Source organism: Rattus norvegicus, chromosome 4, assembly GCF_036323735.1.
Source record: "Rattus norvegicus strain BN/NHsdMcwi chromosome 4, GRCr8, whole genome shotgun sequence".
NCBI classification, from domain to species: domain Eukaryota; kingdom Metazoa; phylum Chordata; class Mammalia; order Rodentia; family Muridae; genus Rattus; species Rattus norvegicus.
Window position 1 is genome coordinate 99,724,127 of NC_086022.1, and position 18,224 is coordinate 99,742,350.

Here is an 18,224-nt window from a genome sequence, read left to right on the forward strand (position 1 = left end):
CCATTGTGTAGATGTACCACATTTTCTGTATCCATTCATCTGTTGAAGGGCATCTGGGTTCTTTCCAGTTTCTGGCTATTATGAATAAGGCTGCGATGAACATAGTGGAGCACGTGTCTCTTTTGTATGTTGAGGAATCTTTTGGGTATATGCCCAAGAGAGGTATAGCTGGATCCTCAGGCAGTTCAATGTCCAATTTTCTGAAGAACCTCCAGACTGATTTCCAGAATGGTTTTACCAGTCTGCAATCCCACCAACAATGGAGGAGTGTTCCTCTTTCTCCACATCCTCGCCAGCATATGCTGTCACCTGAGTTTTTGATCTTAGCCATTCTCACTGGTGTGAGGTGAAATCTCAGGGTTGTTTTGATTTCCATTTCCCTTATGACTAAAGATGTTCAACATTTCTTTAGGTGTTTCTCAGCCATTCGGCATTCCTCAGCTGTGAATTCTTGTTTAGCTCTGAACCCCATTTTTTAATAGGGTTATTTGTTTCCCTGCGGACTAACTTCTTGAGTTCTTTGTATATTTTGGATATAAGGCCTCTATCTGTTGTAGGATTGGTAAAGATCTTTTCCCAATCTGTTGGTTGCCGTTTTGTCCTAACCACAGTGTCCTTTGCCTTACAGAAGCTTTGCAGTTTTATGAGATCCCATTTGTCGATTCTTGATCTTAGAGCATAAGCCATTGGTGTTTTGTTCAGGAAATTTTTTCCAGTGACCATGTGTTCCAGATGCTTCCCTAGTTTTTCTTCTATTAGTTTGAGTGTGTCTGGTTTGATGTGGAGGTCCTTGATCCACTTGGACTTAAGCTTTGTACAGGGTGATAAGGATGGATGGATCTGCATTCTTCTACATGTTGACCTCCAGTTGAACCAGCATCATTTGCTGAAAATGCTATCTTTTTTCCATTGGATGGTTTTGGCTCCTTTGTCAAAAATCAAGTGACCATAGGTGTGTGGGTTCATTTCTGGGTCTTCAATTCTATTCCATTGGTCTATCTGTCTGTCTCTGTACCAATACCATGCAGTTTTTATCACTATTGCTCTGTAATACTGCTTGAGTTCAGGGATTGTGATTCCCCCTGAAGTCCTTTTATTGTTGAGGATAGCTTTAGCTATCCTGGGTTTTTTGTTATTCCAGATGAATTTGCAAATTGTTCTGTCTAACTCTTTGAAGAATTGGATTGGTATTTTGATGGGGATTGCATTGAATCTGTAGATTGCTTTTGGTAAAATGGCCATTTTTACCATATTAATCCTGCCAATCCATGAGCATGGGAGATCTTTCCATCTTCTGAGGTCTTCTTCAATTTCTTTCCTCAGTGTCTTGAAGTTCTTATTGTACAGACCTTTTACTTGCTTGGTTAAAGTCACACCGAGGTACTTTATATTATTTGGGTCTATTATGAAGGCTGTCGTTTCCCTAATTTCTTTCTCGGCTTGTTTCTCTTTTGTATAGAGGAAGGCAACTGATTTATTTGAGTTAATTTTATATCCAGCCACTTTGCTGAAATTGTTTATCAGCTTTAGTAGTTCTCTGGTGGAACTTTTGGGATCACTTAAATATACTATCATGTCATCTGCAAATAGTGATATTTTGACTTCTTCTTTTCCGATCTGTATCCAATTGATCTCCTTTTGTTGTCTGATTGCTCTGGCTAGAACTTCAAGAACTATATTGAATAAGTAGGGAGAGAGTGGGCAGCCTTGTCTAGTCCCTGATTTTAGTGGGATTGCTTCAAGTTTCTCTCCATTTAGTTTAATGTTAGCAACCGGTTTGCTGTATATGGCTTTTACTATGTTTAGGTATGGGCCTTGAATTCCTATTCTTTCCAGGACTTTTATCATGAAGGGGTGTTGAATTTTGTCAAATGCTTTCTCAGCATCTAATGAAATGATCATGTGGTTCTGTTCTTTCAGTTTGTTTATATAATGGATCACGTTGATGGTTTTCCGTATATTAAACCATCCCTGCATGCCTGGGATGAAGCCTACTTGATCATGGTGGATGATTGTTTTGATGTGCTCTTGAATTCGGTTTGCCAGAATTTTATTGAGTATTTTTGCTTCTATATTCATAAGGGAAATTGGTCTGAAATTCTCTTTCTTTGTTGTGTCTTTGTGTGGTTTAGGTATAAGTGTAATTGTGGCTTCGTAGAAGGAATTCGGTAGTGCTCCATCTGTTTCAATTTTGTGGAATAGTTTGGATAATATTGGTATGAAGTCTTCTCTGAAGGTTTGATAGAATTCTGCACTAAACGCGTCTGGACCTGGGCTCTTTTTGGTTGGGAGACCTTTAATCACTGCTTCTATTTCCTTAGGAGTTATGGGGTTGTTTAACTGGTTTATCTGTTCCTGATTTAACTTCGATACCTGGTATCTGTCTAGGAAATTGTCCATTTCCTGAAGATTTTCAAGTTTTGTTGAATATAGGTTTTTATAGTAAGATCTGATGATTTTTGAATTTCCTCTGAATCTGTAGTTATGTCTCCCTTTTCATTTATGATTTTGTTAATTTGGACACACTCTCTGTGTCCTCTCATTAGTCTGGCTAAGGGTTTATCTATCTTGTTGATTTTCTCAAAGAACCAACTTTTGGTTCTGTTGATTCTTTCTATGGTCCTTTTTGTTTCTACTTGGTTGATTTCAGCTCTGAGTTTGATTATTTCCTGCCTTCTACTCCTCCTGGGTGTATTTGCTTCTTGGTGTTCTAGAGCTTTTAGGTGTGCTGTCAAGCTGCTGACATATGCTCTTTCCTGTTTCTTTCTGCAGGCACTCAGCGCTATGAGTTTTCCTCTTAGCACAGCTTTCATTGTGTCCCATAAGTTTGGGTATGTTGTACCTTCATTTTCATTAAATTCTAAAAAGTCTTTAATTTCTTTCTTTATTTCTTCCTTGACCAGGTTATTATTGAGTAGAGCATTGTTCAATTTCCACGTATATGTGGGCATTCTTCCCTCATTGTTATTGAAGACCTGTTTTAGGCCGTGGTGGTCCAATAGCACGCATGGGATTATTTCTATCTTTCTGTACCTGTTGAGGCCCGTTTTTTGACCAAGTATATGGTCAATTTTGGAGAAAGTACCATGAGGAGCTGAGAAGAAGGTATATCCTTTTGCTTTAGGATAGAATGTTCTATAAATATCCGTTAAGTCCATTTGGCTCATGACTTTTCTTAGTCTGTCGACATCACTGTTTAATTTCTGTTTCCATGATCTGTCCATTGATGAGAGTGGGGTGTTGAAATCTCCCACTATTAGTGTGTGAGGTGCAATGTGTGTTTTGAGCTTTAGTAAGGTTTCTTTTACGTATGTAGGTGCCCTTGTATTTGGGGCATAGATATTTAGGATTGAGAGTTCATCTTGGTGGATTTTTCCTTTGATGAATATGAAGTGTCCTTCCTTATCTTTTTTGATGACTTTTAGTTGGAAATTGATTTTATTTGATATTAGAATGGCTACTCCAGCTTCTTCTGACCATTTGCTTGGAAAGTTGTTTTCCAGCCTTTCACTCTGAGGTAGTGTCTGTCTTTGTCTCTGAGGTGTGTTTCCTGTAGGCAGCAGAATGCAGGGTCCTCGTTGCTTATCCAGTTTGTTAATCTATGTCTTTTTATTGGGGAGTTGAGGCCATTGATATTTAGAGATAATAAGGAATAGTGATTATTGTTTCCCATTATATTCATATTTGGATGTGAGGTTATGTTTGTGTGCTTTCATTCTCTTTGTTTTGTTGCCAAGACGATTAGTTTCTTGCTTCTTCTAGGGTATAGCTTGCCTCCTTATGTTGGGCTTTACCATTTATTATCCTTTGTAGTGCTGGATTTGTAGAAAGATATTGTGTAAATTTGGTTTTGTCATGGAATATCTTGGTTTCTCCATCAATGTTAATTGAGAGTTTTGCTGGATACAGTAACCTGGGCTGGCCTTTGTGTTCTCTTAGGGTCTGTTGACATCAGTCCAGGATCTTCTGGCCTTCATAGTTTCTGGCGAGAAGTCTGGTGTGATTCTGATAGGTTTGCCTTTATATGTTACTTGACCTTTTTCCCTTACTGCTTTTAATATTCTTTCTTTATTTTGTGCATTTGGTGTTTTGACAAATATGTGACGGGAGGTGTTTCTTTTCTGGTCCAATCTATTTGGAGTTCTGTAGGCCTCTTGTATGTCTATGGGTATCTCTTTTTTTAGGTTAGGGAAGTTTTCTTCTATGATTTTGTTGAAGATATTTACTGGTCCTTTGAGCTGGGAGTCTTCACTCTCTTCTATACCTATTATCCTTAGGTTTGATCTTCTCATTGAGTCCTGGATTTCCTGTATGTTTTGGACCAGTAGCTTTTTCTGCTTTACATTATCTTTGACAGTTGAATCAATGATTTCTATGGAATCTTCTGCTCCTGAGATTCTCTCTTCCATCTCTTGTATTCTGTTGGTGAAGCTTGTATCTACAGCTCCTTGTCTCTTCTTTTGGTTTTCTATATCCAGGGTTGTTTCCATGTGTTCTTTCTTGATTGCTTCTATTTCCATTTTTAATTCCTTCAACTGTTTGATTGTGTTTTCCTGGAATTCTTTCAGGGATTTTTGTGTCTCCTCTCTATGGGCTTCTACTTGTTTATTTATGTTTTCCTGGAATTCTTTCAGGCATTTTTGCGATTCCTCTCTGTAGGCTTCTACTTGTTCTCTAAAGGAGTTCTTCACGTCTTTCTTGAAGTCCTCCAGCATCATGATCAAAAATGATTTTGAAACTAGATCTTGCTTTTCTGGTGTGTTTGGATATTCCATATCTGTTTTGATGGGAGAATTGGGCTCCGATGGTGCCATGTAGTCTTGGTTTCTGTTGCTTGGGTTCCTGCGCTTGCCTCTCGCCATCAGATTATCTCTAGTGTTACTTTGTTCTGCTATTTCTGACAGTGGCTAGACTGTCCTATAAGCCTGTGTCAGGAGTGCTGTAGACCTGTTTTCCTCTCTTTCAGTCAGTTATGGGGACAGAGTGTTCTGCTTTCCGGCGTGTAGTTTTTCCTCTCTACAGGTCTTCATCTGTTCCTGTGGGCCTGTGTCTTGAGTTCACCAGGCAGCTTTCTTGCAGCAGAAAAGTTGGTCTTACCTGTGGTCCCGAGGCTCAAGTTCGCTCATGGGGTGCTGCCCACGGGCTCTCTGCAGTGGCAGCAACCAGGAAGACCTGTGCCGCCCCTTCTGGGAGCTTCAGTGCACCAGGGTTCCAGATGGTCTTTGGCTTTTCCCTCTGGTGTCCGAGATGTGTGTGCAGGGAGCAGTTTCTTCTGGTTTCCCAGGCTTGTCTGCCTCTCTGAAGGTTTAGCTCTCCTTCCCACGGGATTTGGGTGCAGAGAACTGTTTATCCGGTCTGGTTCCTTCAGGTTCTGGCGGTGTCTCAGGCAGGGGTCCTGCCGCTCCTGGGCCCTCCCCCACGGGAGCCCAGAGGCCTTATATAGTTTCCTCTTGGGCCAGGGATGTGGGCAGGGGTGAGCAGTGTTGGTGGTCTCTTTTGCTCTGCAGCCTCAGGAGTGCCCACCTGACCAGGCGGTTGGGTCTCTCTCTCACGGGGTCTGGGAGCAGAGAAGTGCTGCGGGCCAGGGTCCGCGGTTGTGGGACTTCCGGTAAACACAGAACGTGCCCGGTCCTTGAGGAATTCTGCTTCCGTGTGTCCCAAGCTCACCAGGCAGCTTTCTTGCAGCAGAAAATTTGGTCTTACCTGTGGTCCCGAGGCTCAAGTTCGCTCGTGGGGTGCTGCCCACGGGCTCTCTGCAGCGGCAGCAACCAGGAAGACCTGTGCTGCCGTTTCCGGGAGCTTCAGTGCACCAGGGTTCCAGATGGTCTTTGGCTTTTTCCTCTGGCGTCCGAGATGTGTGTGCAGGGAGCAGTTTCTTCTGGTTTCCCAGGCTTGTCTGCCTCTCTGAAGGTTTAGCTCTCCCTCCCACGGGATTTGGGTGCAGAGAACTGTTTATCTGGTCTGTTTCCTTCAGGTTCAGTTGGTGTCTCAGGCAGGGGTCCTGCCGCTCCTGGGCTCTCCCCCACGGGAGCCCAGAGGCCTTGTACAGTTTCCTCTTGGGCCAGGGATGTGGGCAGGGGTGAGCAGTGTTGGTGGTCTCTTCCGCTCTGCAGCCTCAGGAGTGCCCACCTGATCAGGCGGTTGGGTCTCTCTCTCACGGGGTCTGGGAGCAGAGAGCTGCTCATATATTTTTATATATGGTAATTCTTATTGTATATATTCTTTGCGAGAAACATTGAACACTTAAGCAAGTCCCCTTGGTTGTAATTTAATGTCTATTTTCTTTTTTTTAATGTCTATTTTCTTTTTTTTAATGTCTATCTTCTAATACTAAGAATACGTCAATACATAGAAAATAATGTTGAATGATTTTTACCTTAATGTATCGTGGTAGTAAATTAAATTAAAAACTATGAGCACAACATTCTGGGTGATCGATTTTTCTGTGAAAGTAATTATCTGTGTGTCTTTTCAGTATATTCCATTAGTTCTCTGCAATTTAATTATGTATATTTAATTTTTGAGAGAATTTCAAGCTGAATGAGGACATTCTGTTATTCCATACTTACAATGGATTTGAACGACTTTGTCAGTCATTGAGCATTCTATTAGTCTCCTAATCAGTCAGCACATTTTGTTTTACTAATTTCACTACTGACCTCTCTTTACTCTCTCTGCTCCCCTCCCCCACTTGCTTCCCTCTGGCCTTTCTTTCCCCCTACTCCCTCTTTCCATGTGTTCCCAGCCTGCCTCTTCCACACCCCCTCTTTCTCTTCTTCTTTCCTCCTCTTCCTTCTTTTCTGTACCCCTCCCTTTTTCTGCTACTACTCTCTTCTCACCCTCTTTTCCCATGACTCCCTGAAAAACTTCCTTTTATTGTAAATCTGTCCTATGGCTGGTATACTATATTTACTGCACATAGCATAGCCACATAATAAGAAACAGTGTTTTGGTTAAAGTCATTAAATCTGGTAGCACTTGTTGACTATTCATGCTTATTAGTTGTGGGAAATAGTAGCACAAGTTTATAAACAGGCAAGTAAAGGTATTTCAAACCTGAGGAGAGGTACAGCCCATTTATTCTCCAGTTATGAAAAGTATACAGTCAAATGACAATGGAATGTATTTATATATTTTGAGATTACATAATAATACCAGTGGTCCAGCTGGAAATAACTTCAACTTCTTCTGCAATAGTAATTTCTAAAGCAATTAAAATATATGTTTGAAATAATTAATATAATCCCGATAAACTATTTTTAGGAAAATTAATTAGTTAATTAATTAATTTCACTTAGAACACAATGAATTCCCAGTCAGACTTGTAAAAGAATAACTTAAATATTATTGTGTCCTTTATCTACTGTATGGAATATCACTGAAAGTTATATTTTTTCATACGTTTTCCTTTTAAGAATTAAATATTGTGTCAAATAATTTCCCTATAAATTTACAAAATAATCTCAAAATGGTCTTTTCTAGGGTAGTTTCTTTGTCGAAGAAGTGCTCCTCTGAAAAGAACTATGTATGTTGTTGTATGGCCTGGGACACTTCAGACACAGCCTGTACTAAGCTACTGAAATAAGCAATCCTGAATCAATACCTAGATCTGCTTATCTTTCGCAAATTGGCAGGTTTCCCAAGCAAAATGATTGTCCCAAGGACTTACTACTTGGTCATTTAGTGTCAATAGTTCCAAGCAGGACAAAGCACAGTCATGAGGGCTCCTTCTCCCCTCCCAAGGACTACAATGAGAATTTAAATGTGGCACTGTGATCAGTGTTACATGGTACACTGGGGGTAGTCCTTGATTACGGTGCTTAATTTTGTTGAAGTTTAGTTTGTATTACATTCCAGGAACCAGATTTAACATTTAGAGTATCCAGTCCTATCCTCTTTGTCTGCATCTTTGGGACACAGTCACGATCACTTCCTAGGCAAGTCAGAATATCAGCAATTATCGGACTGGATTCAGCACAAACTAGGTTACATGGTTAAACTCCTGACCTGCTATAATCCAAATCAGAGTTGGGAGATTGATTCATGCGTGCAGATGTTGAGGCTGTCTCTTGAATCGGGATAATGTCTCTGGTTCTATTTAAGAATTAAGAGTGAAAATATGGTTTGTAATAATCAGCAAAGATGCACTTTACATAGTGGTGTTTTCTGCTATTGCATTCAAATCTGTCTTCAATAATCACTCATAATGAGGAATTGTGGGAAGCAGTAGCAAATGGCAGAAAAATTAGCAAATATGGATATCGAATGCTGTGTACTTCTTCATTTTGTATTCTAGGAAGCACAGTGAGGGCTGCTAAATTATAGTTTTCAAATTATTAAAAAATCCTGATCAGTTTACCCTTTTAATTTATAGAAATGACTATTCTAAACACAAAGGCACTTTACAAGAAAAAAATAGTGTTTTAGCGATCATTCACAGTTATTTCAGTAAATAAAAGGTTCAACATCCCCTTCTCTATTGTATATTTCCTGACAGCAGGATAGTCTTTTACATTCCTCAACCATATTTTTGAAGTACATTATTCAACATGCAGCTTATATACTAGAATTTTTCAAATAATATCCAAAATTACTTCAACAATTTTAAAGCAATAAAAAAATGCATTTTCTGGAGAAATATGTGTGGTTTGACTTTGGGCATCTAGGGATACTGGGACTGCTAACTGCTGAGATGACTAAGCCTTGCACCTGTGCCCAGCCATAAAATAACTGGTTCCCTTTGATTTGCATGCACTTTGGGGACTTCTTCATATACCAGTTACACCCTGTGCAGTTGCCATTGCAGTCAAGTCTTAACATGGACATACGGGCCCCTGTTCAGTTCCTTGGGATCCTGCTACTCTGGCTTCTTGGTAAAAAAAAAAAAAAACTAAAATGAGAATTTCACTGTTATCCTGTGATTAATGTTGACTGGCATTTGGGGGATATCCTTTCTTATCCTGATTAACTGTACGGATATTTACTATGTCTCTATTCTATTCCTAGGTGCCCGATGTGACATCAAGATGACCCAGTCTCCCTCCTCCCTGTCTGCATCTCTGGGAGAAAGAGTCACCATCAGTTGCAGGGCAAGTGAGAATATTAACAATATTTTGGCCTGGTATCAGAAGAAAGAAGATGGAAGTGTTAAACTCCTGATTTACTACACATCAAATCTACAATCTGGGGTCCCATCAAGGTTCAGTGGCAGTGGGTCTGGGAAAGATTACTCTCTTACCATTAGTGGCCTAGAATCTGAAGATATTGCGACTTACTATTGTCAGCAAGGTTATACCCCACCCACAATGTTACAAGTCATAACATAAACCCCTATGGGAGCAGAGTGAAAGGCTAAACTTACCCAACTGCTGCTTCTCGTGAGTCTGAAATTGATTTTCAGATGTAATGGGTGTTTTTTCAAAGCTCATAGAGAGTCATTTGTTTTTTTAGAAAAGGATAAGAGGTCTTCTCTGTCTTCTATCTTCCTTCCAGTTTATTTCCAAAAATACTTAATACCAGTATCTTTTCTGCCTTAACAGAGGACACAGTCATTCCTGGTGAGGAATCTGAGTTGTAGCACTAGTTGGGATGCATACAGAACAGGGAAAGGTACTGTGGACATCCTAGTACTGTATTTACTTAAATGCAGAAAATTAGTTTCTAAGTACCAGTATTTAAAAGTAGAGAAATATTATTGATGGAATTTGTAAGTATAAATGATTTGTGCTCTTCAAATAATTCTAGGGCACATGTTTCAGAGAAAAGGAAGCCTGCATAACCATGATTCCCTGTTGTTTCTTGTAATTCTAGCAGTATTTATTGATGCTTTCAGCTTTCTGCACCACTTCCCATAGAATTCTTCTGGCTCCCATGTGCACTAGTCTGCTTAAAGGTAGTAAACAGTATTGAAACATCTTCATATGCCTTTTTTGTTCACTTTCTGGGAGCCCTCAAAGCTCAGGATAGTTGACTCTTTGTTTTCCTAAGGAATTCTTATTACTAATTACTTATTACCTTTAATCCTTTCCCCAATATTTCCATAAGAAAACAAAAGCTTCATTCAATGTTCGGTTGTTTTTCCTGTATCTGTTTCAGTCTGCAGCTGAGTGTGACTTCTCAGAGGACAATTATGCTAGAAGCCTATCTACAAGTATAAAAGAATATCATTGATAGTGAAAATAAGTTACTTGTCACTGTAATTTGCTTCCTTAGTGATTCATTATAAGTAGCTATTGATTTAATAGAAACCATTTTTAAGACCCTCTAGAGATCATTACATAGCTTTCTTACTTGTCATGAGGTTATATTATGCAATGTTTAAATGGCGTTCCTCTTGTGAAATACGTTCAGCTAGCACATGATATATCATGGAAGATGAACATAAAGAAGGTAAAGAATAGCATAACTGGAGGAAGAAAAAACAGAACAGACGTTAAAATAAAGTTTACTTTGTTCTTTTTTATAGTAGATGTTTTTATTTACATTTCAAATGTTATCCCCTTTCCCTGGTTTCCCATAATAAGTCCTGTCCCATCATCTTCCCCCTTATTCTATGAGGGTGTTCCCTCAACTATCCACCTACCCTTTCCTGCCCTGACATTCCCTAAAAGTTTGGAGGGGTGAGCCTTGTTAGGACCAAAGCCATCTCCTCCCATTGGTCCCCAACAAGGTCAACCTCAGCTACATATACAGCTGGAGCTATGGGTATGTCCATGTTTATTTTTTGGATGGTGGTTTAGTGACTGGGAGCTCCGGTTGGTTGGTATTGTTGTTCTTATGAAGTTGCAAACTCCTTCAGCTCCTTCAATCCTTTCTCTGACTCATAAAATGGTGACTCTCTTCTAAGTTCTATGGTTGGCTCACAGTATTGGCTTCTGTATATGCCATGCTCTGGCAGAGACTTTCAGGAGACAGCTATATCAGGACTCTGTCAGTATGCACTTCTTGGCATCAGAAATAATGTCTAGGTTTGGTGGCTTTGTGTATATGGGCTGGATTCCCAGGTGAGTCAGTCTCTGGATTAAATTTCCTTCAGTCGCTACTCAAAATCTTGTCTCTGCATTTCCACCGATTAATATTTTTTTGTAACCCCTTCTAAGAAGGACTAAAGTATCTGCACTTTGTTCATCCTTCTTCTTGAGCTTCATGTGGTCAGTGAATTGTATCTTGCATAATTCAAAGTTTTGTGCTAATATCCTCTTATCAGTGAATGCATTTCATGTTTATTTTTTCTGTGTGATTGTTTTATATCACTCAGGATGATATTTTCTAGTCCCCTCTATTGCCCATGAATTTCATGTAGTGTTTGTTTTTCAAAACTGAGTAGTTCTTTATTGTGTAAATGTGCTACATTTTCTGTATCCATTCCTCTCTTAAGGGACATCTGGGTTCTTTCCAGCTTCTGGCTTTTATAAGTAAGGCTGATATGAACATAGTGAAACATGTGTCCTTGTTATATGTTAGAACATTATTTGGGTATATCCCCAAGAGTTGTATGGCTGGGTCCTCAGGTAATACTATGTTCAATTACATAACTATGTAACCACATTTACTACCAGCTGGTTATGTGCTCCTGTCTATAGGATATGTCTGGCTAGACATTTATTTTTGACTTGCTGAACTTGTGCCTTCTAGTGCAGAATGAGTTCACACTAGTGATTGACTGAGCAGGAACAGCGAATGACAAAGGAAACGTTTGGGGTTTTTTTTAGTAACAATGTAGCTTTTTAAATGCTGATGTTATGATTAATTTTAATAAAATGTCTCCAACTGTTCAAGACCACTTGGTCAGTGCTTTCACTTTCCCCAATGCTCTTTCCCTGCCTTAGGACCTGAACCTTGTAGCTGGAGCTGGTCTCCAGAATAGTCATATGAAATTTGATATTTCAAGACTGATTCTATGGGAGACCTCCTCTTTTATGAGTAGTCATGGAGGGTGAGATGGTGGGTAGGGTAATATTGGGGGCCTGTGGGAGGAAAGTATTGGAAAAATTGTACCAAAATATCACAATACCAATCAGTCAGCAGCTGGGAATGTGTGTACTGACTGAGTCTGCATAAGAATTTACTTGGCAATAATAAATCATGGATAGAGGAGTATATATCTAATGTAGCACTTAACTCTGTAGTGTTTGCTATGGATAAATTTTGGGTAATCTGTACTTTCATTATCTACTGATGATAGCACAGTGTTTCAGTGAATAGTTCTGATCCAATCTTAACACGGATTGTGTGTGTGTGTGTGTGTGTGTGTGTGTGTGTGTGTGTGTGTGTGTATGTGTGTGTGTGTGTTTGAGAGAGAGAGAGAGAAAGAGAGAGAGAGAGAGAGAGAGAGAGAGAGAGAGAGAGAGAGAGAGAGAGATTCTGAGAACTCTGATTATAGGTCTAGGCCCAGGAGCTGAACTTTCAGTGTCACCTGTTCCTGGCCTCCTCAGCATCATTAGCCTTGATATTTCACCTCCTTCAGGACAATGACATGCCCCTTTCTCTTAAGCAAGAAAAATAATTGGGTAAAGTTGAATAAAAATCTACCCTGTTTTTAACAGATCTTACCTACCTTCATCAGCCATTTACACCTAGTCAGTTTAGCAAGTAGGTAACTAAAAAAAATATCCTGTTATTAAACTGATCTTTTTATTTTTATGTAATAACTTCATTCATATGTGTGTATACATATAAATGCATATTTTCACACACAAAAATATGTATTAATTATAATTGCCAACAGTCCATGGTTAGCTCAACAATGGCTCTCTACTGACAGAAAATACCCAAACCCAGTAGTTGTTCATTCCACAAGGCTTGGTGTATTTGTTTGAATATGTTTGACCCAAGGAAAACCATTATTTGGAGGTGTAGTCTTCCAGTAGGTTCGTCCCTGTGATTTTGGACTTTAAGATCCTCTTCCTCTCTGACTGGAAACTAGTCATTTCCTGTTTGCTATGGCTAAAGATGTAGAACTCTCAGTTACTGCTGCACCATCCCCACTACCATGCTCCTGCTTTGATGATAATGGACTGAACCTCAGAATTGTAAGCCAGCCCCAATTAAATGTTGTTCTTAAAAGAGTTGCCTTGGTCATGGTGTATGTCCACAGCAGTATAACCCAAAATAAGATATTTGTTGTTTTAAATATACCCTGGAATCCTGAAGAAGTAGGTGCGAATGCCAGTGAAAGTCTTTTCTGCATTATTCTACTTCCAAATGACCTCATGCCAATGTTCACTCAATTTTTACACTATATTCATACATAATGCTTCTCTCAGTCATAATCAGAAACATTACTGTTCAGCATATTTTGGTGACTACAAATTCATGGCTTTGTCAAGTGCTGAGTGTAAATGACTAGAGAGTACCATGTCTTAAACAAGTCATCTGCACTATCCTTTCTTCTGCTTAAATGGAGCCAGGAAATGGGAAGAAAGCCTGTGAACTTTTATCTTCTTGGCAAATCACAGCAATTACAATCACACTAGCTCTGGATTTGTATACTGATCTGCATAGGAATGGACCTGAAAACAGTGAATCATGGACAACTGAAACACTGGTTTTGGTACTTACTGTTGAATCATCTGTGAGAAGGATGGACATTGACTTCAACTGTGTATCCGCTGATGACTCAATTAAGCTTTTGTAAATAATTGCAATATAATCTCCATAAAGTAGGATCTAAGTAGACAAATTCACAAAACAGACTAATATCAAAGGGCAAAGGGACTGACATTGATTTGGGGAGGGGATTGGTAACATAACAGAATGTGTAGAGAGAGAACATTTAGAAAACATTTTATACTTATATGAAATTGACAAACAAATAAACCAATAAAAGAAACAAACCTAAGTGAGACCATAAAATAAGTTCTAAGTGTAAATTTAAAAATAATTATTTTGCTTGTATGTGTTTTCTACCTGCATGACCGCCATCTGGCCGTCTCATACCTGTGGAGGGTCAGAGAAGGTGTTGGATCTTCTGGGACTGTAGTTCACATATAGTTGTAAAGTTCCATGTTAGTTCTAGGAAACAAACCCAGTTCTCTGAAAGAACAACCAATTCTCTTAACCACAGAGCCATCTCTGGAACTTCTAAATGGCAATTTTACCATGATAAAAAGAACAAATTTTGAGTTTTTAGACTAGCCACCAGTTTACCAAATACGTTAAATAACCAGAATGTGCTCCATTAAACCGTAATTGGCAAATTTCCATTTGTTCCCTGAGATTTTTTGTCTTCTTCTGAAAAACATTTTACTAAAGTGTGACAGACATAGCAGACTGTGGTTATGCAACACACAGAGGGACAGATTTGGACATCAGTGTTCACTCTCATGAAGTCATCACCAGTTAGTGCTGGAAATCAAACATTAGTTGCAATGATTTTCTATGTTCCTATTTATTCAATTTCTCCCTTATTTATTCACTTTCCTATTCAAATAAAAAATTCCTTTTACTTTAAAAATAACTTCTCTTGAGTCCAGAGGTGATAATGATCCCTTTGTGGATCTATTCAACACTAAGCAGTGTGGTTTTTTGCAGGTTGGCTGAATAAGATTATATGAATAACAACATAACCAAGATTATTCAGGGCACAGTAGTTTTGTAAATCAGCCAAAGTTGCCTGCATGAATTTTTCTTGAATTGGTTTATTTCTAAGCTACCACTATGAGAGTGAAACTATACACATCTAGTTATTGTTCAAAAATGTCTCTGAATTTGACTTTTAATTATGAGGTTGGAGAGATGTCTCTGTGTGACTGCTCTTCCAGAGGTACTGGGGTCAATTACTGGTGACCACATGGTGGCTTACAACCATGTGTAATGGCATTTGATGCCCTCTTCTTGTGTGTCTATAACGACATGCAACATATATATATATATATATATGTATATATATACATATATATGTGTGTATGTGTATACATATATATATACACAATAAATTAATAAAAATTATTTTGGCACATTTGTTTTATACAGTAAGGAAAAATCAAATGTGTTTCTTAGCAACAGAAAAGCATCAGGCATAAAATCCCCAGTATTTATCACTGGGTTTCTCAATGAACACACTTGTTAGAAACAGAGAACCTCTCCAGTATCCCTTCATGACAATTTTCTATCTCATTAGTGTTTCGGTAGAGCCTTGTCAGAAGAATGTCATCAGGAAATCTTGTTACCTTTCTGCCAGTCAATGTGTGCCATGTCTCTTAGTGTAGCATATAACATTTTGATTCAAGTGGAATATGTAACCCCCTTTTCTCAGGTTTGGGATCACTTAACCTGACAAGTACTCAGAAGTAACTTCACAGCTATTCCTCCACACCATAAAATTAATGTCTCTGAACATTAGACATTGGTTCCTTTACCGAAAAGCTATTCCATGAGTATGATGAATTTGTTTTAATCATCTACTGAGGACATGAACATGAGAAAATGCTTATGCACACTGAGAAAACATTTAATCCCATATTGTTAAAGATACTACTGCTATCTCCAAAAAATTAACACGCCCATTGTATCCACTAGAGTCTAATGCTAAAACTACCAGTTTTATGTTTCATCTTAAAACTGAGAAGTGTTCAGCCAATTAAATGTGTAAGCTTGGGAAAGTCTAACATTCTGTTTTACTAATGCTGGTCCATGCTTAAGAAAAGTACACAAACTTGATTAACAGGACTTGTGAAGTTTTTTAACAGTGAAGAACTATTGATTTCTATTTTACTAGAATGCCATTGTGTTGCTCAAATATTGCAAAAGTTGGTTTTGTGACTCTTTTTTTTCCTTTTCTTTTTTTCGGAGCTGGGGACCGAACCCAGGGCCTTGTGCTTGCTAGGCAGCGCTCTACCACTGAGCTAAATCCCCACCCCCTGGTTTTTTGACTCTTAATGAGGACATTTCTCAAAGTCCAGGACTAATTAATACAGACAATATCCTTACTTTAAAAATATGCTATAGTTTGTTTAATGACCAAAATAAAATGCCACTTTTTCAAAAACTTAAATCTGCTAAATTGTCCTCTTTTTATTTAGCTGAATTATATTTGTATCTTTTAGGTCATGTGACACATCAATCAATGCTATGTAGTAGTTATAGGTGCCTATTCAGGACTGAGTAATTCTTGATGATAAAATATAGAAGATACAATATTTTCTTTTAAACCAAAAGACAATAAAGGGACATTTTGAAATCCAAAGCTTTGAAATATTTCTTAAATAGGAAAGGACTTTTAAATTTCTGTACATCCTTCTAGCATTTGTAAGTCTAAGACATCTGAATCCTTGCAGTATTTTAATTCATCAATTTAAAATTCCATAGAATTTTTACCAATGTAAATAATGGAATTCTTTATGAATGTTCAGAATATCAAACCCTTACCTGCCCATGCTATGAGAAAAAACAAGGCATTTGACATAACTCTGCACCAAGACTAAGAATGTGGATGTTGTGCTATCCGACCTTTACAACTTTAACAAAACTGCATTAGACTATTTACAGTGCTCAATCCTGTTTATGGAGACACAAGCACAAATGTCTACTGACCACTGACATTATATCAGGTGACCAGCAGAGGGAAACCCAGTAAACTCAGAGAAGTGACCTGGCAGATTATTCTCCAGGCACTCATTATTTAAAACAAATGAACTCAGAAACATTTAAATGAAATATAACATCACAGGAAGAGGTGTTGTTGTCAGAATAACCTCATAATTTTTAGTCTCTTACTAACAGTCTCTAGGATAGGGATGTGTGTGTGTGTGTGTGTGTGTGTGTGTGTGTGTGTGTGTGTATGTGTGTGTGTGTTTGTCTGTGTGTGTTTGTGTATGCATGTGCATGTGCATGTGCATGCTTTACATGTTATATGTCCACTTTAGATAATTTAAAGAATTTTTAACATTTTATTAATTCTTTTTGTACCCCATTTCACTCACCTCCCTTTCCTTTCATATCTAACATCTGCCCTTGCAATCCCCCTCACCCAGAAAACAAATCAAAAAGAAAAAGAAACATCTTGTGGTAGAAGCTATAGTGTATCACACATAATGTGTCCCACAGTATATCCTTTGGTCCAAACCTCTTTATTTGCAAATGTTCACTGCAATGAGTCATTGTCCTGTTTTGAGGCCTCTGCCTTCTGCTATAGTATCAATACAAGATCTTCACTGGGACTTCTCTTGTATATCCTGATGTTTCTTCATGTCATGGAGATCTTGTAGCTTTGGATCTATAGACCCTGCCTATTCACCAATGCCAGCCTGTCACAGATGTGGTAGATGATAGAGTGAGCCAAATCAGAGGACTGGATCTAAGTCTGGGTAGAAACAAAGTTAGTCAGCCTACCAGCACCCCTGTCACACCACCAGGGATAGCTCCTCCATTTTGACTGGGTGAGGAACAGAGACAGCTCTCGGGCCCTCACACACCATGGTTGGCTCTCCCATGCCCATACCACCAGGTGCGGCTCCAGTTTGCTATCTTAGCAAGGTGTGGGCCAGCTGTCCTGCTTTTATGTCATAGGGACCAGCTTTCAGACACCCATGCCACAACAGCCAGCTCTCTTAGAATGCCCAGGTTCATCTGAGTGTGGTGGCTTCTAAGGCACAGGGACAGCTTTCTTGAGTGTGATGGCCAGCGAGTTGGAAAACCAGCTTTTCTGACACAGTTGATGTACAGCACCATCTTAGTACAGTGCTAATAACTTAGCCTCTCCTCAGGCAACAGCCTAGAATGGGAACATTGCATGGCTTATGGTGATAGCAGAGGCCAGGGATATCAACACAGGTCCTGGATGCAGGACCACATACCTAGATACATCCTTGTAGCAGCATGGGTCCAGATGTCACCATAGCCTTATGTGGAAGCACAGTCCACTCATAGCAGTATATTTCATGGTGGCAGCAGCACAGCTCTCAAACATCTACCTGATCTCTTGTAGCAACCAATAGTACAAATGTAAGTATGGCATTTGGTAATAATTTGGAGCAACAACATAGATACAGACTATAGCTGCATCAGGACCTTGAACTAAGACATAATCCTTAGTGGTAACCTGAACCAGGACATCACAATGGCCTCAAGTGGCATCATAGGCCACTCAGATCAGTTTAGTCCTTGCTGTTATCATGGCCCCTGGCATCAGCACAGCCCCAGATATCTACATGGTCTCAGGCAGTAGGCCAGATTATTGACTTCTGAATAGCCTTTGGTAGCAACATGGGACACAGATATCAGCA

The 18,224-nt window shown here is 39.1% G+C and overlaps 1 long non-coding RNA gene and 1 gene segment (V, D, J or C); one reads left to right on the plus strand and one right to left on the minus strand.

The window, feature by feature from the left end:
• Window positions 1-8,742: 8,742 nt before the first annotated feature.
• LOC120102293 (immunoglobulin kappa variable 1-39-like) lies at window positions 8,743-9,326 on the plus strand. The segment is given in 2 exon segments: window positions 8,743-8,873; window positions 9,007-9,326. Coding segments are annotated over 2 exon segments (444 nt in total).
• Window positions 9,327-9,873: 547 nt separating this feature from the next.
• LOC134486781 (uncharacterized) lies at window positions 9,874-17,967 on the minus strand. Its single transcript, XR_010066183.1, has 4 exons — window positions 17,796-17,967; window positions 13,939-14,034; window positions 13,561-13,668; window positions 9,874-10,405 (listed from the first exon to the last, which is right to left on the minus strand). It is a non-coding gene; the product is annotated as an uncharacterized LOC134486781 (long non-coding RNA).
• Between the last annotated feature and the right edge of the window lie 257 nt (window positions 17,968-18,224).